The following is a 26497-nucleotide window of genomic DNA, read 5'->3' on the forward strand; positions in this document are numbered from 1 at the left end:
AATAAAGTGAGGGGATGATTTCTAAGGAAGCCTCCTGTTCTGTATGTAATCTGTTGTGTGGGGGTGTTTTATGAGCCCACTTGCCTCAGAACCTAGAAAGGAATGGCAAAAAGGGCCTAGAATTAGAAGTAAGGAGGCCTAGGCTCCAGTTCCAGCCCTACCCTTCAATTAGTTCAATCTTGGACAAGTAACAATCTCTGTGTCTCAGTTTCCTTAGCTGGATGGACTAGGACTAGGTGACCTCAAGTCCACCCTCCCATTTTCTAAGTCTATGATCCTAGAACACAGGAGTAGGGGTGTGGGTGCCAGTGCCCATCCAGGGCCCCTCCTTACTGTGCTACAGTCGGCGCGACCATCCACGCAGTGACATGTGTTGCACTCCTCGGTCCACTTGCTCCCATGTGGGAACGGCATGCCCTGCGACCAGCAGGATTTACCAAAACCAATCACTGAGAAAGGAGGAAAACAAACATTAAACATTTATGTCCAACCAAAATGTTAAAAAATGTCACTGAAAAGCACACGCAAGACCAGACCTGTCCTGCACTGAAACTCTGGTCAGCGGCCAGCACAATCACAGGACAAGAAGGCCGCCCTGTCTCAGCCTCAAACCCCACTGTCTCCTGAACCTGGCTTTGTCATCTAAACACTTACCTTCCTGGCATCTCTGCCCAGCTCTCCCGGGAGGACAGATGCACTGGTACCCATTTATTTCATCCACACACGTGGCCCCATAAGCACACGGGGAGGACTGGCATTCGTCAATGTCTGCATGACAAACAGAACAATTCTCATTTCTAGAGATTTTTAACAAAGCACTTTTCTCAAAACAATCCTGGAGGGCAGGGGTAGAGGGTTAAGTACTAGAAGTATGATGCTCATTTCACAGGTGAAACTGAAGGATAGAATGATGTATGCATGGGAACAAGCATCCCACCCGAGGCAGTCGAGTAGAGTGAAGGTTTTCATCATGGGAAGTCAGAACCGAAGGCCTGGCCACTTCCCAGGGAAAATGGTGGGGATTCATGTGGGAGGATCTGATTCTCATTCCAGAACAAGAAGCAGGAGAGTTCCAGGGCCTGAGGCCATAGGCCTTCTGTTCTCATACTCCCTCATAGAGGAGAGCCTCCGGCAAGCAGTCAGGAGCCCCCGGCTCTGCCATGGGACCATAAGCAGAACAAAGAGGGAACGGGAGTTATTACATCTAAGGACCCTTCAGCTCTCAGGTTTTCTGGGCGCAGTGAGAGAAAGGTTTTGAAAACACACAGCTGACAGGCCCTGTCAGTGTAACTTAGCCCCTCATTTTAATAATGCAGGACCTGCCTGTCTGAGCCTTTGCCCTCCCCTTTCCCATCTGGCCTTGTACCTTCCACACTCACCAGGGAATCAGGATCTCCAGCCCCAAGGACTCTGAGCCCAGCCCTTGGCCAAGGCCGACCAGTCCTGGGAAGGACACGTGCACGGTTGCTGCACCAACCCAAGGAATGAAGGGGAAGCTTGCTGTAAATGAGTAGGTTGGGCGGAGGCCTGTGTGCATTGGAAGCAGACTATAGCTCCTAGGACACACAGCCTTCTCTAGGGAGCCTGCTACCTTTGTGCCATCACAGCCACCAAGATGTTTATGGTATAGGGGAAAGACAAGTGTCAATCAGGATCACAAGATGTAAGCCTAATTAATAAACCGAGTTAATACTAAGTCAGCAAACATTTATTAAGCTCCTGCTATATGCCAGGCACACTGCTAAAAATTGGATGCAAAGAAAGGCAAAAGGTAATCCCTGTTGTCCTGGAGCTCACAGTCTGGAGGACGTGGGGTGCGGAGACAACATGAAAGCAACTATGTACAAGTGAAACATAGACAGGATAGGTTAGAAAATATCAACTGAGGGGAGGGCGCTAAAATTAAGGGAGATGAACAAAAACTTTCTGAAGGTGGGATTTTAGGTGGAATACCTAAGGATACCAGGGAGGCCAGGAAACAAATAAGGAGGGAGAGCATTCATGGCATGAGGAACTGCCGGTGAAAATGCCCAGAGCTGGGAGATGGAGCATCATGTACAAGGAATAGAGGGAGGCCAGCGTCACTTAGAGATCACCTAATGCAGAGAGAAGGAAACAGGCCCAGAGAGAGGGCACTACTTGCCTAAGGTTACACAGCTTGTGGGTATTAGAGGAGAGCCAGGATTTTAACCCAGGTCTCTGGACTCCAAATCCTGTGTTCTTGTTGATACATCATTGGAACCCTAGCCCTACTCTTTCATTAATTTACTATGTAACCTGGGACATGACCCTTCTCTCTGGGACTCAGATTCCTCACGTGTAAAATAAAGGGACCAGATGCAGTTAGCTCTCCAGGCCCTTCTAATTCTAGCACACTATAATTCACGAAGTGAGAGTCTGGGACCATCATTTCTAAGTGGCTGTGACTCCTGAATAAGACATTTCTCCCCTGAATCTGTTTCCTTATCTGCAATAAAGGAGTGATGATAATCATGGCCTTGCCACTCTATTGGGGTTGGTGCGTGGATCCAGTGAAACTGTTTTTGTCAACCATAAAACAAGGCACAAATGGGAAGGCTGATTATATAAATATTCCCTGAGTCCTCCTGTGGGCAGGTACTTGATAGAATACCATCCTGTTCTTTTTCAGAGGAATAAAATGAGATCAAGAAAAGAAGTGAAATCTCTAGTTAGGTCGCAAAGCTGGGTCTGGAGCCTAGACACACTTAGTTCTTCTAATAGTGAGCTCTGCCACTTTGCAAGGATCAGGGGGTGGGTGGGGGACTAGACCTGTCAAACACCCTATGATGCAGATTATAGAGCTGAAAGAGACGCTAAAATTACCTGGAAAAAGAAATTAAAGCCCTGAGAGGGGAAGGGATAGTGTAGTCAGGCAGGACATCTTCCTGCCTGTCATCCCCTGACCCAGTCACATCGTCCTTCTCACTCCCCATAGGCCAACATCCCCAAACACCCTGTTTATGCCCCTGTACTCACTGATTCGGCAGTCAGGACCAGCAAACCCTGGGGCACAATTACAACGAAACCAATTCACTCCATCAACACAGATGCCTCCATTGTAGCTGCAAAACACAGCACCCCCCCACCCCCAACCCCATGATCATCAGACCAATCCTGAGGCTGCAGGAATCACAAGCTGGTCCTTCCTCCCAACAACACTTGCTTCTTATGTTGTCCTTCATTGGCAAATTTCTAGTCTCCATTCATTATTCATTCTTGGATGCTTCCCTTCATAATAAGCCACTATGTTAGCATTCTTTCTAATTAAGCCTGTGTTAATTAAGTCACATACTTCCCCCTGTGAGCAGGGGACCCTAGCTCTGCTCTTCTGGGGAAACCCTTGCTCAAGGAGGACTCTAGACTAACGACTCTGGGCTAATCCCCCTACCTGTTAGAGGTAGATACACTTTCCCCATAGATCCACCTCCCCACAGGCTAACCCAGGGATACTCACCATGGGTGAGGGTTGCAGTCATTTGTATCTGAGAAAGGAAAAGAGAGAAAGAAAAAAGGAGAGAGAAATGTGAGAGATTGGTTTTTTAGTAATGAAGGAGCTCAAGCTATAGGACAGAACAGTCACAAAATAATGCCTGAGCTCTTTCTACAAATAATGATCTGGGCTCAGCAGTGAAGATGCAAAAAGGTACCCTCAAGGTCCTAAGAGTCTTTGCCAAGGGTCCTAAGGTCCTGCTTGGGAAGCAAGGAAGCCCCTGGTCTTCTGGTACTCAGTGAGTATAAGGAAAAACTTCCTGATAATCGGGACTATCTAATAGTGGGATGGAATGCCTGGGGTGGAGATGAGATTCTCCATAGTTGAGATCTTCAGGTAGATGCTCGAGGAACATCTGCTAAGTGTGCAAGGGATTCTTGTTCAGGTATAGACAAGACTTTCTATTAACTGTTGTGCTAGGGCCAATAGGATGGATTTTCACTGTATTTCAGGAATATTACATTACCGTCTAGCACCTAAACCAAAGAATAACCTAAGCAAAGAAGTACAGTGAACCTCCAATGGGGGAGGGGGAGAAAATAGGGGAGAGATATCAGCATTAACTCTAGAATGAAGTGGGCTCTTCTTGACTTGGCTTGCCAGGGATTAGTGGGACGATGAAGGAAAAACTCAATCCAGATGGATGAGTCAGACCTCAGACCACTCCCCGCCCCAGAGGCATCACCTTCAAGTTGAGGAAAGGTTTAGATCTTTTAATCTTCAGATTTCTCATCTATAAAATGAGCTGGAGAAGGAAATAGCAAACGACTCCAATATCTTTGCTACGGAGAGGTGGATACAATTGAAAATGACTGAACAAAAGCAACAGCAAAACGTAGCCATCATCTTCGTCATCTGCACCTCTCTCCCCTCCTGAATACATCTGCCTTTGTCGGCAGATTTTACTCTACCAATTCACTGCTCCCATCACCATGAGGGAGCAAAGGTCAACAGGTGGCCTAAAAGCCACAACTGGTTCCAAGTTAGGATTTGGTAAGGGAGCTAGAGGGCACTTTACCAAGAATGATGTCAGGTTCTGGGGACATTCATGGGAGTTAGTTAGGATTAGGGTATGTCTTGGGGGACAGGGTTAGAGTTTGAGGATTCTATAAAGCCCCTCGATAACAAGGACAACATCCGTGGCAGCCCGCCCTGGAAAGATTAGGATGGCACTGGGAGTCTTGACAGCCTTCGCTGACCTCATGCAACCAGATTCCAAAGCGCATTCTCTGTAATGAGACTGCCAAGGGGCAGGGGTGGAAAAAATCAAAGGTTCAATCCAGCCGAGGTCAGGGGGGCTTTTTTCTTAAATGTATTGTCTGCCCCACCTCCCCTACTCAGCATAGGGACCAGTGAGATGCAGGAGGGAGATGATATAGGAAAGAGGAATGGAAAAAGGTCTAGACTTACTTTGGGTGCATGTGCGGCCTTCCCAGCCATCTTTGCAGATGCAGGAAAAGGAATCACCACTGCCCACACATGTGCCACCATTCATGCATGGGTTCAGGAGACAGCTGCTATTCCTGGCTATGAGGGAAGAAATATTTCAGTTTCCTGAAGAGGGTCACAGAGCCCTCACACCCACCTGATCTGATCTGCCCGGCCCTGTCACACTTTATTCCAGATCACAGATAGGGTCAAGGGATCTAAAAATGGAAAGGGATTTTAGAGATCATTAATCCATTTTATAGATGAAGGAACTAAGTCTCAGAGAAGTCAAAGGACCTGTTTTAGGTCACACATATTATAATGGCAGAGGCAGGATTCTAAATGAGGTCCTGACTCCAAATCCATTGTTCTTTCTACCTCGCCACATTCGGAGCAGCAGAAAGGCCTGTGCATCCTCTTGGGATGGAGAATCAATAAAATATGGACAGAGGACTTGGTGATGCTTTGACATATACACCTAGAAAAGGAAGTGAGGAGCCAGTCACAGACTCTACCCCAAAACCTTGGTTACCAATGGCTTACTTTTAATTTCCTCATCTGTAAAAATCAAGGGGTCGGACTTGATACTTTCTTTTTTTTTAAATTTATTTTATTTGTATTTTATGAAATAAAACAAACATTTCCATAACGCAGTAGAATTAAAAAAAGATGACTGCACTTGAGACTGCAGATCTATAATGTACAACTTATTATTCCTGTTAAATATATAGGTTATCATGTAACTTTCTTTTTTTTCCTCATATTTTAGCTAGGAAAATCCCATCATGAGACCATTTAGAAACTGGGGTTATTATCCTAGAGAACTGGAGACTCAATCTAAGGATAGGGAGACCCAGAAGCTGGCTCCATTAATAGGATCATGTCCAGGAGAGAAATGACAGTTCCAATGATAGCTCGGTTTCTTCAGTCCCTTTTAGCTCTGAAAGTCTGTGCTTCTAGGGCCAACTCACAAGAACAAAAAAAAAAAAACAAAACCCAAGGGAAAAAGGCAGGACATAATTAAATGCTGAATTACCAGCAGTTCAGACCACTACTTTACGGTTCAGAATTACTCTCAGAAGCTTAAGGGAGAGACCAGTATAATCCAGTGATCCAGGAAGGCTTCTTAAAGCAGGTTGGGTTTGAGCAGGTCTCTGAAAAAGGTACTAGGTTTAGAAAGGCAGAGAAGGAGGAGAGGTATCAGAGCACTGACTGGATTTCATTTCCTTACGTAGGTCCCTATGGTGTCAGATGAATTACATAAGGCAAAGGTCTTCCCAAAGATACAGAACAGTGATGGACAGAGAGTGGGGATAATGAGGGGAATGAACAGTATGGTGTTATGGAAGGAGAAGAGGCAATGTGGTAATGGTGCAGAACAACCTTGGCATCAAGACCGGGGTCCAAGTCTTGCCTCAGACACATACTGGTCACGTCACTGGCCAGGTAACGCAACCTCTCAGTTGATTAAAATAATTCTTGGATTCTAAGGCACAGAAAATTTGTCAGTCTGCATCAATTGAAAATGCTCCTCACATAGATGAAATCATAGGTCAGGACACTCCAAAAAAAATAGCAACGGATATGGAGGTGAGAGATGTGGATTCAGTTCTGGTTTTGGGTAAGTCTCTTTCCTTCTACGGGCCCTGGGTCTCAGTTTCCTCCTCTACAAAATAAAATAGTTGGATTTGATCTCTACAATCCATACTAGTTCTATGCTATAATCTAATGAAGGTCTCAAAGCCAAGCCTCCCACCTTCCAGTATTGCTCCCCACCGAGGCTTGCCTCCCCCATCCCATCCAGGCCCAGGTACCTATGTTACAAGTGCTGCCCTTCCATTCTGGGGGACATATGCATCGGAAAGTGTCTCCGTTGTCATAGCATGTGCCACCATTGCTGCATGTGTTGGCATCACACTGGTACTCACCTGGGAACAAATATTAGATGATTAGCATTGGCATGCCACCAGAGGGTTGCTAACCTGGTCTGTGACCTACAGGGCAAGCCCAGAATTAAGTGGGAGAGACTCCTAATCTATACTTGATTGTTAAAATAGGATCCAGGCTGCACTGAGCCAACCACATCCTCTCACATAGTTCCCCTTAAGACCAAAGAAATTCTCTGAGGTGGCTAAAAAGGTGAGATGAAATGTCTAGCCTTGTAGTTACAACCGGGTTGGAGGCTCAGGTAATCTCTTTAGGCCACTGAAGTCTCACGGAACCAGGCATCCCTCCTTTCCACTGGCCCCAGATTTGCTCTCTCCTGTTCCCTGAGAATAGGGCATCAGATGTCATAACCATGGGGCTTACCATGCCCAGGGTAAAGTAAATCCCTGAGGAAGGGAAGCTTACCATGCACCAAGGAGAACAGAATGGCTTAACAGTAAAAAAAAACCAAACCCATGTGACAGAGCTTGTTGGTGAGATGTCTTAATTTTATACTAATGCATCAGAGTGAGGGGAGGCTACAGAGACACAGAAGATGATTTCAGAGTAGTTAGAGATGGTTCATGAAAGAGAGAAAGTTTCAGGTCTGCTCTAGGAAGATTATGGACCATGCTCTGGTCAGGGATCAGAGGTAGAATTGGACGGAGGAAGTCCTAACATGGGAATAGATGAGTCGGCAAATTCAGAGATGAGTGTTTTCTGCGATCAATATCCATATCATTGCTCTGAATTTTAAGGAGACAGTCTGGCCAACAGTACAGACAAACAATTGGCAGTAAACCAGGTTTTCTCTGGTCTTAGAAGTTAAGAGAGCCACATTTCAACTATTTCACCTTCCCTAGAGGCGAAGGGAATCAGGAACCTTCTGTCTGTCTCCAGGTATCCATGCAGACCTCCCAAGAAAGGTCGAATAAAAGTCAGTTTTTACCCCAATTTCCATTTACTTCTATAGCTCTGGCCTGGACCCCTGGCTCTGGAAGGGCCATAGCCACAGCCCAATGTTCCAGATTATAACCATCTCTACAGTTCTGGAATGATCTCAGTTACACATTCTTGCCAAGTCCATTTTCCAAACTCTGGGATTTAGCAGGTGATCAAGGAGGGAGAACAAGAAATGGGGAAAACAGAGGGTTAAGAAAACTAAACTTACGTGAGTGGCAGGTCTTGCCCTTCCAACCATCTTTGCATTCACAATAGAAATCATTCACCAAGTCAATGCAGTGGCCTCCATTGTGACATGGGTCAGGGAAGCAGTCATTCAAATCTGGAGAGATGATGGGGGATGAGAGAGAAGGTGACAAATAAGCATGATGTCCAGCCTCATGCTGATGAGGTACCTGGGGACAGGGGTATAGAAGGCAAAGGAGGAGCTAGGGCTGGCAAGCAGAGGGGGAGCCTGGGAAGGGAGTGAACCAGGAGCAAGCAGAGAGTGGGTGATCTGGTCCTGGGTATAGTAGGTGCCAATCTCTCCCTGCGGAAGGAGTGGGAATGCAAACATGCCTCATCAAAGCCTGCATGTGGTAGGTACTTGATAAATGTTATGAAATTAGAAATTTAAAATATCTATCTAATGCTTCACTGCCCTGCTTGTCTATGTTCTTTCTTCTTCTGCTTTTTTTTTAAAAAGTGATTCACTTCTTTTCTTCACTTTTTGATATTATCACTACTCCTCCACTATCATCCCCAACTCTCCCTCTAAAAATAAAAATCCTCCACTGCAGTAAAAAAAGGATATGTGAAACAAACTGATAAACTGAATATGTCTGAAAATGCTTATCTCATTTTGTACCCTTAGTTTATCACTTGTGTGAGAAGAGGTGAGAAGTATGACTGACCATTAATCTTCTAGGATTAATTTGTCATTGCACTGATCATCGTTCTAGTATCTTTGAATGCTGTTTTTTCCTCACGAAGTTATCATCTCTATAAATTGTACTTCTGGTTCTACTCACTTCTGCTCATGCAAGTCTTCCCAGGCTTCTCTGAATCCATCCCCGTCATCATTCCTTATACGGTAATAATAGTCCATTACATTCAAATAACATAATTTTGTTTAGCCATTCTCCATTTGAAAGGCACATAATTTGATTCCAGTATAAAGCGCACAACATAAAGTGCTACTACAAATATTTTTGTATATAAGGATCCCTTCAACCTCTTTTTTAGCTCTCTTTAGGGGATAGGTCAGGGCAGCTAGGTGGCACAGTGGACTGAGTACCAAATCAGGAAGACCTGAGTTCAAATGTTACCTCAGACACTTACTAGTTGGGTGACCCTAGGCAAGTCACTTAACCTTGTTTGCCTCAGTTCCCTCATCCGTAAAAAGTACTGGAGGAGGAAATGACAAACCACTATGGTATCTTTGCCAAGTAAACCCCAAATGGGGTCATGAAGAGTGGGACATGACTGAAATGACTCAAAAATAACAACAAAAAGGGTACAGGTCTAGTAGTGGTATCTCTGGATCAAAGACTATGCATAGTTTAGGAGCTTTTTAGGTCTCATTCCAAACTGCTTTCCAGAAAGGTGCACCCACCTTCCTCCATGCCCTCCAACAACTACCATCTCACCTTTTTCTCACATTTGCCCAACTAGTGGATGTGAAAAGGAACATCAAAGTTGTTTTAATATTTATTCTTAGTAATTTGGAGCATTTTAATATTTATTATTTAATATTTAATAATTCAGAGTTCACTTTTCTTCATTTAAGAAATACCTATTCCTTTCCTTTAACAATTTACTGGGGAATGCTTTTGTTTTTCTGTATTTTTATGAATTCCCTATTTTGTACTTCAAACATTTATAGAAAAGTTTGCTTCAAAGATTTTTTTCCCAGTCAGTGATTTTAATTTTGATTCTAACTTCACTGATTTTGTTTGTGCAAAACCTTTTCAATTTTATGTACTCAGAACTGCCTATTTTATGTTCTGTGATCCTTTTTATCCCATGTTTGGTCAAGAACTCTTTCCTTATCCCTTCCCTGACTCTCTGGTTTATGATATGACCTTTTATGTACAGGTTTCGCATCCATTTGAGCTTACTATGGCCAACTAACGTGAGATCTTTAACCTTTTTGTATCATGGTCCCCCACCCCTTTGGCAATCTAATAAAGGCTCAGAATAATACTTTTAAATGCATAAAATAAAATGCAAAAGATTACAAAGAAATTCAATTATATTGAAACGATCATATTGAAAAAATTATGAAAAATTTTTTAAAAGTTCATGAATCCAGGTTATGAAACCCTGGTCTAAACCTAATTTCTGCCAGACTGCTTTCTAGCATTCCTGGCTATTTTCGTTGAATCGTAAGTCTTTACCCTTGTAAATTGGTATCCTTGGGTTTGTTGAACATTATGCTACTGTGTTCATTTGTTTCTGGATCTTGGATATCTAATCTATTCCAGTGATCAACTTTTCTATTATGTGACCACTACCAAATAGTTTTGGTGATTATTGCTGAGTGGTAGAATTTGACACCTGCTATTTCTCTTTTTCTTTCCCCATTATTTCTCTTGAGATTTTTGATCCTTTGTTCTTCCAGTTGAACTTTGCAATTATGTTTCCTATTTTAATAACAGAGCCCTCTGGTAGTTGGTCAGTGAATCTAGGTAGCACCTTATTTTTTATTATTTTGGCATTGTTTAACCATAAGTAGTTAACAGCTCTCCAAATTATTGTGGTTTGCCTATAATTTGGTAAGGAGTACTTTATAGTTTTGTATTTATATAATTCCTAAGTATGTCATGGTACCTGAACTGGTTATTCCATACATTCTATAGTTGAATGGGATTTCTTTTTCTGAATCTTATTACTAGATTTTATTGATAATACACAGAAAGACTAAGGATATTTGTAGGTTTACTTTATATCCTGTTACTTACCTGAAACTGTTAATTATTTCAATTAATTTTTAATTAACTCTCTAGGGTTAATATATGTTATTTGTTTAAAAAAAAGAATACTTTTATTTCTTCTTTGACTCTATTTATTCTCTGAATTTCTTCTTGTCTTACTATTATAACTAACTTTTGTATCTCAAATAATACCAGTGGCAATGGGTATCCTTACTTTACTGTTCATCTGAATGGAAAGAACTCCAGTATTTCTCCACTAACAGTGATGCTAGCTCTCGGTTTTAGATTTATATTAGTTGTCACATTGCAGATCACTGGCCCTGATCTCAGCTTGGACCTTCACAGTCAACATCTAGGGGGAACTTCTTTTGATAAACGACACCATCCCGGTCACCACTGCCCACAACTGATGACCAACTGCCACCAGTGGGGCAAGCAAGCTAGTCTATCTGAAACAGAAAGGAGTCTTCAGGAAGAGAGAGGAGGTAATACATGCCAGACCCACCAAACTACAGCTATGACTTTGACCACACCATCTCTCATTACACTTCAGTGGAGCCAAATCTGGTTTCTGTAAGAGCATACCCCTCAGGCTCCAACCCAGCCCCTACAGCCATCATTGAGGGGCACTAGCCTTGTGGAGAAGGGGCTTGCCATCTCCACCATCACCAACAATTGAGTAATTACCACCAAAAGGTAGATAAGACCACATGCCCTGGAAATAATAACAACCTAGATTATTGGCCTTGCTCCTGTAATCAATGACCAAGAGAGAAATCCTTGTAGAGATATGATCTGCAACTAACTGTTGTGCTATAGCTCCCACCTCCTGTAATGTTAATACAATTTGAAGATCTTCCCCACCCCTTAATATGCCTATAGGACCTGCTTTGAACCTGAGTCACATGGAAGCCTGAGTTACATGAGCCTGGGTCACGAGGGTTGTGATGCCCTCTGGCCCTGAAGAAGGGTATATATGCTCTGAGATTAGCATTTTGCTTTGGGGTTCACTCACTGGAAGAGTGTTCATGTGATATAGCCAGATTAAGACTCTGAGTAGCCATTAAGGAGCCCCTTGGCTTTGAAAAACCCAGATGTTAGTGCTACTCTCTCTGGTAACTATGTATGTATTGCTATGGTCAGATAGTTAGAAGCCCTGTCTATTGGTCTTTGCTATTTTATTTGCTCTGTTTATATAATTTCTGCTTGTAATTTCTCTGAAGTTCAAGGTGCTGACTTTTCCTCTGAACTAAGTTAATTATACACACACACACACACACACACACACACACACACACACACACACACATATATATTTGACATATATATATGTTTGATTAAAGTAAGATTGTTGATCCCTCTAAAGTTGCTCTCCTTTAGAAAAGCAGATCAAGGACCTTTGCTAGCAGCCCTCCTGCGTGCTGGTGTTATTGGTCTTACATCCCCACAGCAGCTGCAAGTAGCATTGCTGTTATACCTCCTTAGAAGCCATAGCTATAGAAAACCCAGAAATAAAAGTTCTCAATGTCAAAGTCCTTGACATCATCAAATGGTTCAAATCAGATGACATTTTTTATCAATGGAAATGACACTAAAGAAGATGTATTACAATCTTTTTTTGCTACACCATCTAAAGATTTGGCCCTTCTGTTTGCTCTGAAGCTGAAATATGTGTTATCTTCCTCTATGAGAAGGTGAGCTCCTTAAAAACAGAGACTGTCTTGCTTTTCTATTTATATTACTCACACAAAGTAAATACTTAATAGATGTTTTCCCACTAATTTATATTGAGGAATGTTCCATTTGTTCTTTTTCTAAAATGTTGTTAAAATAAAGGGACTATTATAGGTTTTGTGTGTCATATGGCCTATAATGTTTACAATTTCCCTAACACTGAACCAACCCTTTATTTTCTCTCTGTGTCTCCCTGGTAATAGGGCCATATTTATCTAACAGAAGGAGTGTGGTAGGATCCCTACTTTGCTTATTTCTGTAAACATTTTGTATAATATTGGAATTGATTCATTGAACGGTTGACAGCATTCATTTAAATTTAACAGATTCTGTTTTTTTGTTTTGCTTTTTTGGCATTCTTTTATAGCATGTTCAATTTTTTTTTATCAGAGGATGGGCTATTTAAATTCTCTATTTCTTTTTATGTTACTGTCAGCATTTTAATTTATATTTTCTGTTAATATGGGCATTTTTATATTTTTATGAATGTTCACCATTTATTTCATTTATCAATTTTACTGGCATTTGGGATCAAAATAATTTCTAATAATTTCCTTTATTTTCTCTTTTGTTGTGAATTCTCTTTCCATTTTTGATACCAGCAATTTTTCTTTTTAAAAATCAGATGAAAGGATTATTAGTTGTTTTTTTATCTCCTAGTTTTATCATATTCAATTATTATGTTTTATCAATTTTAAAGATCTTTTGTTTCATTTTTATGATTTTTTGCATTTTAGTGGGGTTTTTATATCTTTAAACATGGTTAATATTCTCTTTCAGTCATCATCTGAGATCCATCATATTTAATTTTCCTAAAGTTTTATTCATGTACTTAACTTTTTTTCTTATATAGCTTTTTGTCAGTTTTGTCTAGAAGTCTGAAAGGAGCGAAATGATGTCACCAAATATTAGAGTTTTGCTATCTATTTCTCCTTGTAGTTTAACTTTTCCTTCAAGTACTTAGAAACTCTGACATTTGGTATTTTTATATTAAATGCAGTTATTTTGTCAGCTATGGTACCTTTAAGTTTGTCTGTTTATTTTTAAATCTATTTTTACTGTTGTTTTGTCTGAGATGATTGATGTTGTTCAGTTGTTCAATTGTGTCTGACTCTTTATGACCCCATGGACCCCAAAGCATGCCAGGCCCTTCCATCCTCCACTATCTCTTGAAGTCTGTCCAAGTTCACATTCATTGTTTCCATGATAACATCTATCCATCTCATCCTCTACCATCCGCTCTTCCTTTTTGCCTTCAATCTTTTCCAGCACTAGGGTCTTTTCCAATGAGTCCCATCTTCTCATTATGTAGCTAAACTATTTAAGCTTCAGCTTCAGTACTTGTCCTTCTGGTGAATGGCTTGAATTAACGTCTTAAGTACTGACTGATTTGATCTCCTTGTGGTTTGACTTCCTTGTTATCCAAGGGACTCTCAGAAGTCTTCTCCGGCACTGCAATTCAAAAGCATAAATTCTGCAGTGCTCAGCTTTCCTTAGTCCAACTCTCACAACCATGGCTGGAAAAACCACAGCGTTGACTATATGGACCTTTGTCAACAAGGTGAAGTCCGTTTTTTCAGTATGCAGTCCAGATTTGTCACGGCTTTCCTTACAGGGAGCAAGTGTCTTTTAACTTCATGGCTACAGCTGCCATATGCAGTGATCTATAAAATCTGATACCGCTTCCATTTCTTCTCCCTTTGTCAGGAAGTAATGAGATCAGTTGCCAAGATGCGTATGTGTACACGTGTATGTGTGCAAAATGTTATATTTCGAGCCAGCTTTTACTCTCTCCTCTTTCAGCCTCATCAAGAAGCTTCTTAATTTCTCTTCATTTTCTTCTACCTGAGATTGGTGATATTTCTCCTGGCAACTTTAATTCCAGCATTTTGCATGATATACTCTGCACATAAGTTAAATAAATATGGTGATGATATATAGCTTTGTCGTTCTCCTTTTCCAATCTTAAACCAATCAGTTGTCTCATGTTCAGTTCTGACTGTTGCTTCTTAGACCATATACAAGTTTCTCAGGCGACAAGTAAGATGATCAGGTACTCCCATCTCTTTGATAACTTATCACATTTTGTTATGATCTACATAGTTAAAGGCTGTAGTGTAGTCAATAACTCCTTTGCTTTCTCCATAATCCAGGGAATGTTGGCAATTTGGTCTCTAGTTCCTCTGCCTCTTCAAAAACCATCCTACTCTTCTGGTATTTCTTGGTTGACATATTGCTGATGCCTAGCTTGTAGAATCTTAAGTATAACCTTAGTGGTATGTGAAATGAGCAAAAATGTTTGCAATTTGAACATTCCATGGCACTGCCCTTCTTTAGGAGTGGGATATAAACTGATATTTTCCAAATCAGTGGCCACTGCTGTGTTTTTCCAAATTATCTGCCATATTGAATGTAGCACTTTAATACCATCATCTTTTAGGGTTTTAAATAGCTCAACTGGAATTCTATCACCTCCACTAGCCCTATCGTTAGCAATGCTTCCCAAGGCCCACTTGACTTCATTCTCCAGAATGTCTGGCTCTAGATCAGTAAGCACACCATCATGATTATTAGTGATGTTTATATCTTTCTTTTATAGTTCTTTTGTGTATTCTTGCCACCTCTTCTTAATCTCTTCTGCTTGTCTTAAATCTTTACCATTTTTGTCTTTTATCATGCCTTTTTTTTTTGCAAAAACTTTCCCTTGATATCTCTAATTTTCGAAGAGATTTCTTATCTTTCTCATTCTACTGTTTCCTTCTATTTCTTTATACTGCTCATTTAAGGAAAACTTATCTTTCCTTGCTGTTCTCTGGAATTATGTATTCAGTTGGGTATATCTTGCCCTTTCACTTTTCTTCTTTCCTCAGCTATTTGCAAAGTCTCATTAGATACCCATTTTGCTCTCTTCCTCTTATTCTTTGGAATGTTGCTTTTTTGCTGTTGTTGCTGCCTCCTTCACAATGTTTTGAACCTCTATCCATGGCTCTTCAGGCATTCTATTTAACAGATCTAATACCTTGCATCTATTTCATATTCATAAAGGATGTTATTTACTTATATTCTTCCCTATTAGACCAAAACTTTATATACTTCATTATTATTTAGCCTCTTCTAATTGCTCAAATATATTTAACCTTTCTATGTTTCTCTCATCTCTTGGTTTGCATTTGTAAAATTCTCCTTAAATTTTTTTAAAGCAATGCCCTAAAGTTCTCTATTCTAGTAAAGGTCCATTCCTATTCCATTCTACCGCAACCCCTTTTAGGATTAATACTCAGTTTTGCAAGGTAAAAGTTATTCTTGGTTGTAAATCTTTATAATTTGTCTTTTAAAATTTCATATTCCAAGGTTTTCTATTCTTTAAAGTAGCTGCTGCGAAGTCTTGTATGATCCTTTGATTGATTCTTTGGTACATGAAGTCTTTCTCACTACTCGGAATATTTTTTATTGACTTGGAAGCTCAGCATTTTGTCTATGATACTCCTGGATGTTTTTAGTTTGGAGTTTCTTTTTTGAAGGTGGCCAATGGCATCACTTTGTTCTCTGGTTCTGAAAGATCTGGGCAGTCTTCACTCATGATTTTGTAAATTTTGGTAGTTGTGGTTTTTTGAATGATCATAGTTTTCAAAAAGTCTGATTATTCTTACATTCTCATTCCTTATCCTCTTTTTCAGATTAGCTGTTTTTGAAAACATATTTCTTTTAATTTTTTCCCAATCTTTTTCTATATTTTTTAGTATTTCCAACATTTTTACTACTTCTTGATGCTTCATGGAGTTCTACTTGCTACATTCTGTTTTTTAAGGTTTCTCTTACTTGGGTAAGGCTTTCCACCTTCTGTTCTAAACTATTTATTCTTTTCAATTTTCTCCTTCCAAATTCTAATTGGATTTTTTATCTCTTAGTTTATTTATTTCATCCATCCTAGTAGCCATTTTTTATTCTGAGGACATTATGGAATTGCACTCTTATCCTGGCTTTTCCTTAAGATTCAGTGAATTTTTTACACTGTATTTGGTCTCTTCTTCTGTTTACTCATGTTTTCAGCATCAGTTCTTGCACTGCAATTTTGTGCAGTAGCTTCTAACACTCTTGGATTGAATAGACCTTGCTTGATCCTGTCCCCTCTGTATTCTGGATGTCACTGTCAATTTAGATGCAGTGACAGCATTAGGTGCCACCCACTGTCTCAATCCTAAGATTCTGTCTTCATCTTCTGGTGGTTTACTTCAGATTCTGACCCTGGCTACACTCAAGTCTTTTTCCATTTCTGATATGGCACTGAGGGGCCCCACTGGGACACTGGATATTACACTGGTTTAGGGCAGGCCTGCACAATAAACGGGCCACAGGTGGTGTGTTGTGCAGGCCTGTTTTACATCCTCTACATTTTTTGTGGGTGGCCCAACATCCTTGGTGGGCTGCAAGTGGCCTGTGGGTGGTATGTTGTACAGGCCTACCCAAAAGGAACTTTGCATAGTCAGTTTTGCTGGTGGATTTGCATAAAGCAGGCCTGCACAACATACCCCCATGGGTCACTTTGGCAGGCCACAAGAGGCCCGTGGGCTGTATGTTGTGCAGGGCTGGTTTAGGGCTTCCTGTATAGTCCTCCTGGTGCCAGTGCCTGGGGGCCAAATTGGCTCTGTCTTCTCCCAGGGCTCCAACAAATACACGGACAGGGCCCATCTACGTAGCTTCATAATTATCCACTGGAGTTGGTTCCACCCTTGATTCTGTTCTAACTGGCCAGGGCCAGAATCTGGCTTCAGGTCCTTGTATTAGAGCTTGACCTTCATTCCACTCAGAGAAATGGCTGGTTTCAGGACCACTGTGGAAACTCATGCTGGTTTGTGTGGCACAGCTTCTCTCTTTACCTCCACCTGCTTCTGGCTCATTTACCTGTACTCACACTAACATCTCTGGTATAGCTCTAGTCCCCAGCTCTACTGGTCTCTGGCTGGGTTATATCAATTTAAGCTGGCTTCTCTGGCATTACTCCTTAACCTCCTTCACTGGATTCCATTCTTTCCTGAATGGGTGCTGACTTCTGTGGTAAAGACACCTCAACCGACTCCTGCTAGAGTACTGCACGTGGTATAGTTCTGCATCATCCAATGCAGAAGACCTTCTGATTCTTATCACTGGTATTCATGGAGTTCTTATTTGTTGGTGTTTAAGTGAAAGGGCTGGGTCACAATTGTGCTAACTTCACTAATCTATAGTATATGGGAATGAGTTCTAGGCTTTGAACCAAAAAAATCTAGGTTCCAGCTGTGGTTCTGCCACCTCTTTTCCTCTGGGGGTTTCAGTTTCCCAGTGGTCTCTTCTACTCTACAAAAGAAGCATGTTCTAAATTTAAATCTTCCTTAGACCCTCTGTGCTGGCTATTCTGTGGAGAAAGACAAGGACACTCATTCAGTTCCCTGGGGGAGCTCCTAGTCCTGGGGATGGACATGACTTGCACATGTAGAGCAATGAACAAGACAGGTGATGATTCAATTATGAGGTTATAAACAGTAAGGAATACAACAGGTCAACAGGGGATCAGTGTGGGCAGGGGACACTAAGCAAGACTTGGGGCTTGAGCTAGGCCTGAAATGATAAGATTTTAACAAATAGAGAAAAATGGGGAGAGGGCTCTAGGCAGAGGGAACAGCATAAACAAAAGTGTAGATATGGAAATGAGCACGGCGCCTAACTTCACATCTAGTGTTTTCCATTATTCTGTGATGCTGCTAAATCCCTTCTCACTTTAATGCTGTCAAATTCATTTTAACATCAACACAAAACGAGTGAGCTCAAGAATAAGCTTAGGGAAAAGCTAGATGGGACACTGCTGATTATACAGCCTACTTCCTTCTCATTTTACAGAGGCAGAAAGTGAACTCCAGAGATGCTCTCCAAGGTCACGCAGGTAAGAAAATAGCACAGCCAGAATTTGTACCTTGGTCCTCTACAGGGAAGGTACAGTGATTTCTCATGTCTGGCTCATTACGCTTCTCTGTATCTCCCCTTACTTCCTGGCCTATGGCCCCAGAACACCCAGCACAGGGTTCGGCAGATAGTTCAGTAAATACCGACTGCCTGGCTTGTCACAGACAGCTACACAAATCCTTCATCCAGACCACAGGGCTTTGAAGCTTCCTTCCCAATCAACAATTTATAAGGAGAGGGATGGGTTGTTTCTCCCAGTGGTGGGAAAGGGCTTTGTAGCAAGGAAACAAGGGAATATTCAAAGTGAATGAAGTGGGACAGAAGGAAAAATGAAGGAGTTTAGCCTCCTTCTCCTACTATAGCTCAAGCGTAATCTATACCTACAGTAATCCAATGAAGCCAGTTAAGAGTTGAACATCTCCAAGTATGGGAGGTTCGTTTGAGCTCACTTGGTTTTAAGATGAAAAAAATATCTGAATTTACCCCAAATCTAAATCACCCCTCTGCTGACAGCCTAGTGCCTCAATTCTGAGATGCTCTGATTTCTTCTAGGGACAGAAAGGCTTCTGCTTTGGATTATGGTAAATGAGGTAATGAAAATATTCTCTTGTATGTGCCCCTATATTGAAACTACCTGTTATTAATATCAAAGATGAAGAAATGACTGGGGGGCATCCCCCAAATCTCTAATTTTGATATATAGGCCTTGAAAGGTTAAAAGCTTCTGAGGAGATATATAAGCTTATCCCAGTTTTACAGATGCAGAAACTGAGACCCAAAGAAAGGAAGGTCCTTAACTAAGACCATACAGCTAGTAAGGGGAGGGACAATTTAATTAGGCCTATTGGCATTAGATTCTCACAGTCTGGGAAGATTACAGGCCGCCTGAAAGCAGAGGCGGGGGGGGGTCCCAAGGTCACGTCTCATCTGGCCCAGGCTTTACTCACTGGTGTCACACAGTTCGCCCTCCCAGCCACTGGGGCAGAAGCACTGGAAGGAGTCGATCTCATCAATACAGGTGCCTCCATTCTGGCACGGCATCCCTAGGCAGTCATTAATGTCTGTGGAGGGGAGAGAAGCTGGAGCTGAGTCACTGGAACGGGACAGAGAAGGAAAGAAGACATTCTCCCTTATCTCCCCTGACCCCCAACCCACCTAAGTGGTCCTACTAAGGAGAACATGCATTTTTTCCACCCAAGTGGGAATAAGGATGGGAATGATGTGTGTGGGTAGGTCCAGTAACCCCGCTCCTGGTAGCAGTACCATCTCTTCTGGGGTAGTCAGGAGTATTCAACTCTGAACCCTCAAAACGACCCAAATAGAGATCCCAATCACACCTGGTAGACATAGAACCCAGACTTTAAGGAGAGGTTTTTTAGAAGGGGGAATAAGAGGAAGAGTAGGATACAGATGTTAGCCAAATGGAAGCCCCATCAGTTTCACTGATTCATTTTCTAAATGAATACACAGGAGCTTCTAGTTTTTTTTCCCTAGGGCCAATAAGGGAGGAATAAAATGGACAGGAACCTCAGACTCACTCTCATGGCAGTAGGTGCCAGTGAAGCCACTCTCACAGGTACACGTGAAATTACCCCCAGGCTGGCTGATGCAACGTCCGTGGGGGCCACAAACATTGGAAGAGATGAATCTTGTAGTGTTGGTGAAGACCTCGATTTCACAGCTGTCTATTACTGGACATGAGACAAGGAGGGAAGGAAGGAGAGGAACAGTGGATATGCGGCTCTATTGTTTTTGTACACCCTCTATCCCCAAACCAGAGGCAGGAGGAGAGAGGTCAAGACTGCCATTTGATGAAAGTGTAAGTAAGTACTAGGGCAGGAATACTCTTATTTATTTCTGGTCACCCTGCTTCCCTGGGGCTAGAGTGCACAAAGCTCTGGCCTAGGAGTCAAGAGGCATGGGTTCTAATCCTGGCTCTGTCACTGACTCAGAGTCACCTTAGCAGACTTACTTACTGTACCTAGGCTCAATTTCCTTACTTATAAAATGGGGACAATAGCCCTCTTTTACGAGGTTATGTGAAAATCAAGAGAGGTAACGCTGGCCTCATGGTATACCATGAAAAGGGCTGGACTTGGAGTCACTAGGAGAAACAGTTTCAAGTTCTCGTGCAGACATTTATTAGCTACATGGCACTGGATAAATCACTCTGACCTTTCCGAGCCTCATCTGTTTCCTCATTTGTAAATTAGGGACAAACGTTCTTACACTATGCGCTTCCCAGGGTTGCTGTGAAGAGAGTGCTTTATAAGCCTCAAAAGGCAAGAGAACTGTGTGCTATCATTACTGTCATAGGAGACAATGGATTTGAAAGCCTTTGGAAAAACGTAAAAACCTGTAGAGAATTGAGGGCAGCTTTTAAAATGCCACAGTTTGACCATGAAGGGCAAAGTTAATGCGAATACTACTTACTGGGAATGATAAAGCATCTTTTTTCCTAATCATGTTCACAGAACCTCAGAGCTGGAGGTACACAGGGATGTTTAGTCTAACGATTACTTTAAGCAGAATCCCATTCCATTCAGGTGGAACAGCCCAGCTTTGAGGAGCAAGAGTAGGGTGGGACTCCCAAACTCTAAGCTGAGAAGGATTCCCTTAGAACATCTTCAACAAGCTGCCTTTCCCACTTTTATTTAATTATTCCTTTTATCTACATGTTGGGAAGAAGGGGGACTCCTGCCATTTTGTCACGTGAGGAAAACGGACACCCAAAGAGGGACAGTGACTTGCCCAAAGCCCTTTAATAAACAAGGGTCAGAGACAGGATTAGACCCAAGCTAATGGATGGCTCTTCGGTGCCCTGAGCAGGTGACAATATAGCTGAGCAGGCTCAGTGCTAGAGCTGGAGGGGACTTTAGCTCTCTACTTTAACCCCCTTAGTTTACAAGAGCAGGGACTAGTACCCAGTTCTCTCGAATTGGAGCCTGGCCTAGCACCACTGACTCTACCATGTGCTGCCTTCCTTCAACCACTATTAAATTGTAATCTGCACCCAAGAAAGGAGCACCCACATGGATGAGCTGGCAGGTCCAACTCAAGCATCAAAGGAACAACTATCCCATTTTCTATAGCACTTCATGGCTAATAAGGCATTTTCCTCCTCTAATCCTGTAATGTTAGGGTATACAAGGACTATCATCTTGACTTTACAAATAAGGAAACTGAAACCCAGATTAAGAGAAATTATTTGCCCACAGTCACATAGCCAGTCAAGTGTCAGAACAGACGCAAACCCAGGTCTCCTGCCTCTCTGCTCATTTATCCAAATAGCACTAGATCTCGACCCGGTGTCCTGGGCCAAAAAGTGTCATCTCTCTCTTATCCATACATGCCCCCCCACCAACTTGTCAGCAACCCTGCCCACCATGCTCTGTCAAAAGTCTTGTGTACTTTGGGGCTGGGGGGAATCAAACACCTTTGCAAGAGCCATTCCTGCAGTGGTCTTTAGGGTAGGAGCAATTCTTTCCATCATAGTCTTCAGGGCAGGCACAGTAATAATCTCCTTCCAGGCTATAGCAGCGGGCTCCGTTCTGGCAGGGGTAAGGCTCGCAGAAATCAATGTCCACCTGGAAGGACAGATGCCAGATATGAGCTATAGCTTCCTCTGGGGAGTTTGGGGGGTTCCCAGGTCTACCACAGGAACCAGGGTCATATCCTATAGACCTGAGATATTTTAAGAGAGTAATTATACAGTTATACCCATACCCTAAGTCCTTTCTTCTCCAGGTTAATTCCTTCAACTAGCTCTGAGAAATAGGAAGGCCACCGGTAAGAAATAGAGGAGGCACATTTGAAACAGTTGAATCTTCCCTCCCTACCCCATCTTGCTCAGGGAGTCATAGGTGGGTAACACAATGAGGGGTGGGGAATGGTGAGGCATGGCTACATTGGAGTAAAAAGGGATCACTGGGCTATGGGGGCAGTTCTACATCTTCCGAGGCAAACCCAGAATTACTTTAGGAAAAATCTAAGTCAAGTCTCAAAAAAGTTCATTTCACTTCAATGAATTACTATGCCTTCTCACAATGCCAGGGCGGAGACTTTGGTTCTCAAAGACAATGCTAAGGAAGTACAAGTGCTGGCAGATCTCATGAAGCTGGAAAGCCTTCAAGGATGGGCTTGGTGACAGGCTGTCCATTTGTCATCCAAGCACTAGGCTCAGTTAAATGTGGCCAAGTTCATCACCAATATATTAGCCCAGAGGTAAATTTTCTTAGCTACAATTGCCCATAAGAAGAGTATGCTGAGGTATGGACGAGTGTGTACTAGGACTAGGGTGTACCAGTACTCCCACCCATCAAATGATGAGGCTAGAGCATACAGAAGGCCAAGTCCAAGGTTCTGGGCATAGGAGTTACTCAGACACAGATGGAGTCTGAATTGTTTGTTAGGTTTTAATGCATCAATTCCCCACATCCCTACCCCCATCCCATTCTCACTGTTCCTCTTCTCTTCTGCACACATCTCGTAGCATCCTGCCTAATCACCTAGCACTGTGCTACACTGTGAAGTCACCAAGGGAGAGGAGTAGTTCTCATTTCCCCACGGCCCTCCCCCTTCAATGTCGATAGCTGGGCTCAGGAAATGTGTGGGGATGAACATCACAAGGTTATTTTCCTCAGCCCGGCACTTGCAATATCTTCCACATAAAAAAAGACTTACCCTTGATTGACTCAGTGGTGTCTAAAAACAGGGGCTACTAAACTATACATAAGGATCCCTGTGGGCTACACGACTTAGAAAACCACATGTCAGCATTATTTATCTTTTTCTTTATTTTTATTTATTTTGTTAAATATTTTTCAATTACATTTAAATCTGATTCGGCAGCACTCAGGAGCGTCGTGGCCCCCGTGTGTGACATCTCTGACTTAGGGGACCACTGCTTAAAGGAGTTACTCAAAGAAAGAGTTTTTTGAAGGTGACTACTGATCTTTTTCATTCAGTTACAGAATCTTAGACTCTCGGAGCTGGAAGAGATGTCAGAGAATACCTAGCCCAAACCATTCTTGAATGCAAATCTCTCGTATAACTACATTCCAGTCACCCAATCCCTGATTGAACGCTTCCAGCAAGAGGGGATTTCAGTCCCACTCAATGCAACCTCTCCTACCATTGGATAGCTCTGCCATCTTGAAAACGAATCGTAATTTTGAGCTGGTCTACATTCTGCTAATAAAGTTATAGGTTCTAGTTTTGCTTTCTAGGCCACTTAGTCAAAGTCAGTTCTCTCCTTCCATGTGACAGACCTCTGGATATTTTAACATAACGATTATATCTCCATACCCAACTCCTTAGCTTCTCCTCCTTCAGGTCATAAATCTCTAGTTCCTTCAACTACTTCTGATTTGTCAGTCCCTAATCCTCTCAATATCCCAAATACTCTCCATCTTGTTAATAGACTTCCTAAAATTTGAAATGAACACCTCTGATGTGGCCTGACCAAGGCAGAGGGCAGTGAGACTATTATCTCTCTCGTTCTCCATGCTAGATCATCAGTGCAGCCTAGTGGAAGTCAGTGGCCCTCACAGGTCATGCCAGAATATCTTAGAAGGAAACATCTGTGTTTCTCCAAACATGTCTGTGGGAGGCCCAGCCCCAAAGCTTCCCAGCCAAAGTGACTGAATCATGCAGAGGTGCACTCCCTGACCTTCACGGGGATGGTGTGGTGTTTCCTCTGCCTGCATACGGAGGACAGGGGGTGGGGAGGGGACTGGGAAGGCGTCCAGACAACATGTGGACTTTTCATTCACGACAGGAAAGCCCTTCAGGCCCACTCTAGGCTGTGCCGGCTTCAAACACTTGTATGAAATGTATCTTTCAAAACTGAAACTTTTATTTTTCTCCTAAGGATCAGCCACCATTTCTGAAACTCAAATTTAAACAAAATTCAAACTCCCCAAGGAGTCCTTGTAAAAAAAAGTCATTCATCTTCTCAGAAAACAGGCTTATCCTATTTCTATGTGGAATTTGCCATCATGTTCCAGCAAGCAACACCAGGGGCCAAAGGAGATACACATCTGGGCCTCCCTCCAAGGGAGCCCCATAGAAGTCAGAACACCCCCATTCTTCTGCCAATAGAGAGGAAAGATGACCATGTGCCCCTCTCTGGAGCCATTCTTTCTACTCGCTGTCCCCACCATCCTTCTCCCTGTGTACATGATCTCCAAAGAAATGGTAGGTAACATTTAGATGCTGCCAATAGTAGATTCCAAGTACTGTTCTCTGTTTGCAAACTAGACACTTTAATTATTAACATGGGATTTCAGAGCAGAAAGGGATCTTAGAAAATCATCCAGCCCGGTGCTTTCATTTTATAAATGATGAAACAAGCACAGCTAGATTAAGCGATTTGCTAAAGCTCACAAAGGTTAAGTGTCTGAGTTGGAATTCAAATCCGGGTCTTGGGCTCCAAATCCAATGTTCTTGTCACCATAACCATAACGCGTTCTAAGAAGCAGCGCAGGAAACCACACAGCTTAGCCGGGCTGTTTCCCTGTGTGTTTTCTAGGGGGTACTGCTGACCCTAAGGGAAGCGTTTTGAGAATGAGGCAAGCTCTCAGATCTCTCCTATCAGACACCTCCACTCATTTCCTTCCAACAGTCGGAGTTTCCCTTTCCAATTTCCACTCGGCGCCGGGCACTGATGAAGGCGGGTGGGGGTAGAGGGGGGAAGATTTCCTGTTACAAGGAAAACAGCTAGCCAGTTTAGACTACTTAACTTCAGCCCAGTCCCCAATCTTCAGCACCCCTCACTCATGGCCATCAGCCTATACTCAGAGTCATGGTGTTCCAGATCTGGAAAGAGCCTCCACGGGCCCCTGGCTCAATATTTATCCGAGCAGCAATCTCCTCTATGATAATGATCACATGAAGATGGTGATCACAGACGTTTAGTGACGGGGGGAGCTTGCTAACATTCTGATACAGTCCAGTCCACTTCAGGGAAGCTCTAATTGTTAAGAATTTATTCTTCATATTGAGCTGCAATATGCCTCTTGTAATTTAAGATCCCATAATCTCAAAGCTGGAATCTGAGCGGAGGCCACCTATTGAGTCCAGCTCAATACTTGAAAAAGAATCCCCTCCATAACACTTCCAGCAAGTGCTTGGAAGATTTCCAGTGATGGGGAACTTATTACCTTAGTACAGCAGCCAGTTTTACATTGCTCTGATGGCTAGGAAGTTTTTCCCTTAAATTGAGCTGAAACGTGCCTCACTCTCTTCCAGACTAACAAGCCCAAAGCAAAACAGCTACAAGATTCTTTCAGAAAATCAAAACAAACCCTGGGGACCATGATAAGAGAAACAATTAAGTTAAACAACACAAGGAGACTTTTTATCACTCACTACCTCCCATGAAGCCAGATAGGGAGCCAGATGGGGGCCTTGGTACTTTTCTGTACTCCCATTATGGGGTAAAAAAGGCCCTGATGCCTCTTGAGGAGGGAGGGGGAGTTGGATCATGAGCAACACTTTTTATTTAGAAACAAACACCTCACAATCTGCAGGTCAACATGGATTCATTTAGAATTAGAAACGTGTTAGAATTTAGAATTCTATCTTGCCAAACACTAGGCCTCAGAAAAGTCAGAAGATTTGCTCACAGAGAAAGGAGACTTGTACCCTCTGATTCCTAAATAAAACAGGGAAGACAGATCTACAACAAGACACTCAGGTCAGACCTCCCAGAGACTTCTTTACAGAAAGATCTCATAGAACCAACACTGTTTTTTTTCTGAAGTACTGTAGGGTCCTTGGACTTTTGGGATGGCTCTTTTTATTCTAGGCTCCCCTGCCATGGTCCCATAAGCCCAAAAGGCTACCATCAGCTTTCCCTGGGGAAAGAGAAAGCCATTCACTTACCTCACAGAAGACACCAGAGAAACCTTTGGTGCAGTGGCAGCGGAAGCCATCCACTAAGTCCTCACAGAGCCCCCTATTCTGACAGGGGTTGCTGGCACATTCGTTCTTTTCCAGCTCACAGTGCTTGCCTATAAAGCCCCGGGGACAAAGGCACTGATAGCCATTCACCTCGTCCTGGTTAACACAGGGTAGAGAA

At 42.6% G+C, this 26497-nt stretch overlaps 1 protein-coding gene across 1 annotated transcript in view; it reads right to left on the reverse strand.

Moving 5' to 3' along the window:
• JAG2 (jagged canonical Notch ligand 2) overlaps window positions 1-26497 on the reverse strand; it is a 77572-nt gene that overhangs the window by 13049 nt on the left and 38026 nt on the right. Inside the window, exons 10-20 of the mRNA XM_036752610.1 lie at window positions 26302-26475; window positions 21851-22001; window positions 19953-20105; window positions 19362-19475; window positions 8037-8150; window positions 6754-6867; window positions 4922-5038; window positions 3476-3503; window positions 2998-3083; window positions 655-768; window positions 334-449 (exon numbers count right to left, since the gene is read on the reverse strand). Coding sequence (XP_036608505.1) covers window positions 334-449; window positions 655-768; window positions 2998-3083; window positions 3476-3503; window positions 4922-5038; window positions 6754-6867; window positions 8037-8150; window positions 19362-19475; window positions 19953-20105; window positions 21851-22001; window positions 26302-26475 — 1281 coding nt within the window. The remainder of the gene's footprint in view (window positions 1-333; window positions 450-654; window positions 769-2997; window positions 3084-3475; window positions 3504-4921; window positions 5039-6753; window positions 6868-8036; window positions 8151-19361; window positions 19476-19952; window positions 20106-21850; window positions 22002-26301; window positions 26476-26497) is intronic.

Source organism: Trichosurus vulpecula, chromosome 3 (assembly GCF_011100635.1).
Source record: "Trichosurus vulpecula isolate mTriVul1 chromosome 3, mTriVul1.pri, whole genome shotgun sequence".
NCBI classification, from domain to species: domain Eukaryota; kingdom Metazoa; phylum Chordata; class Mammalia; order Diprotodontia; family Phalangeridae; genus Trichosurus; species Trichosurus vulpecula.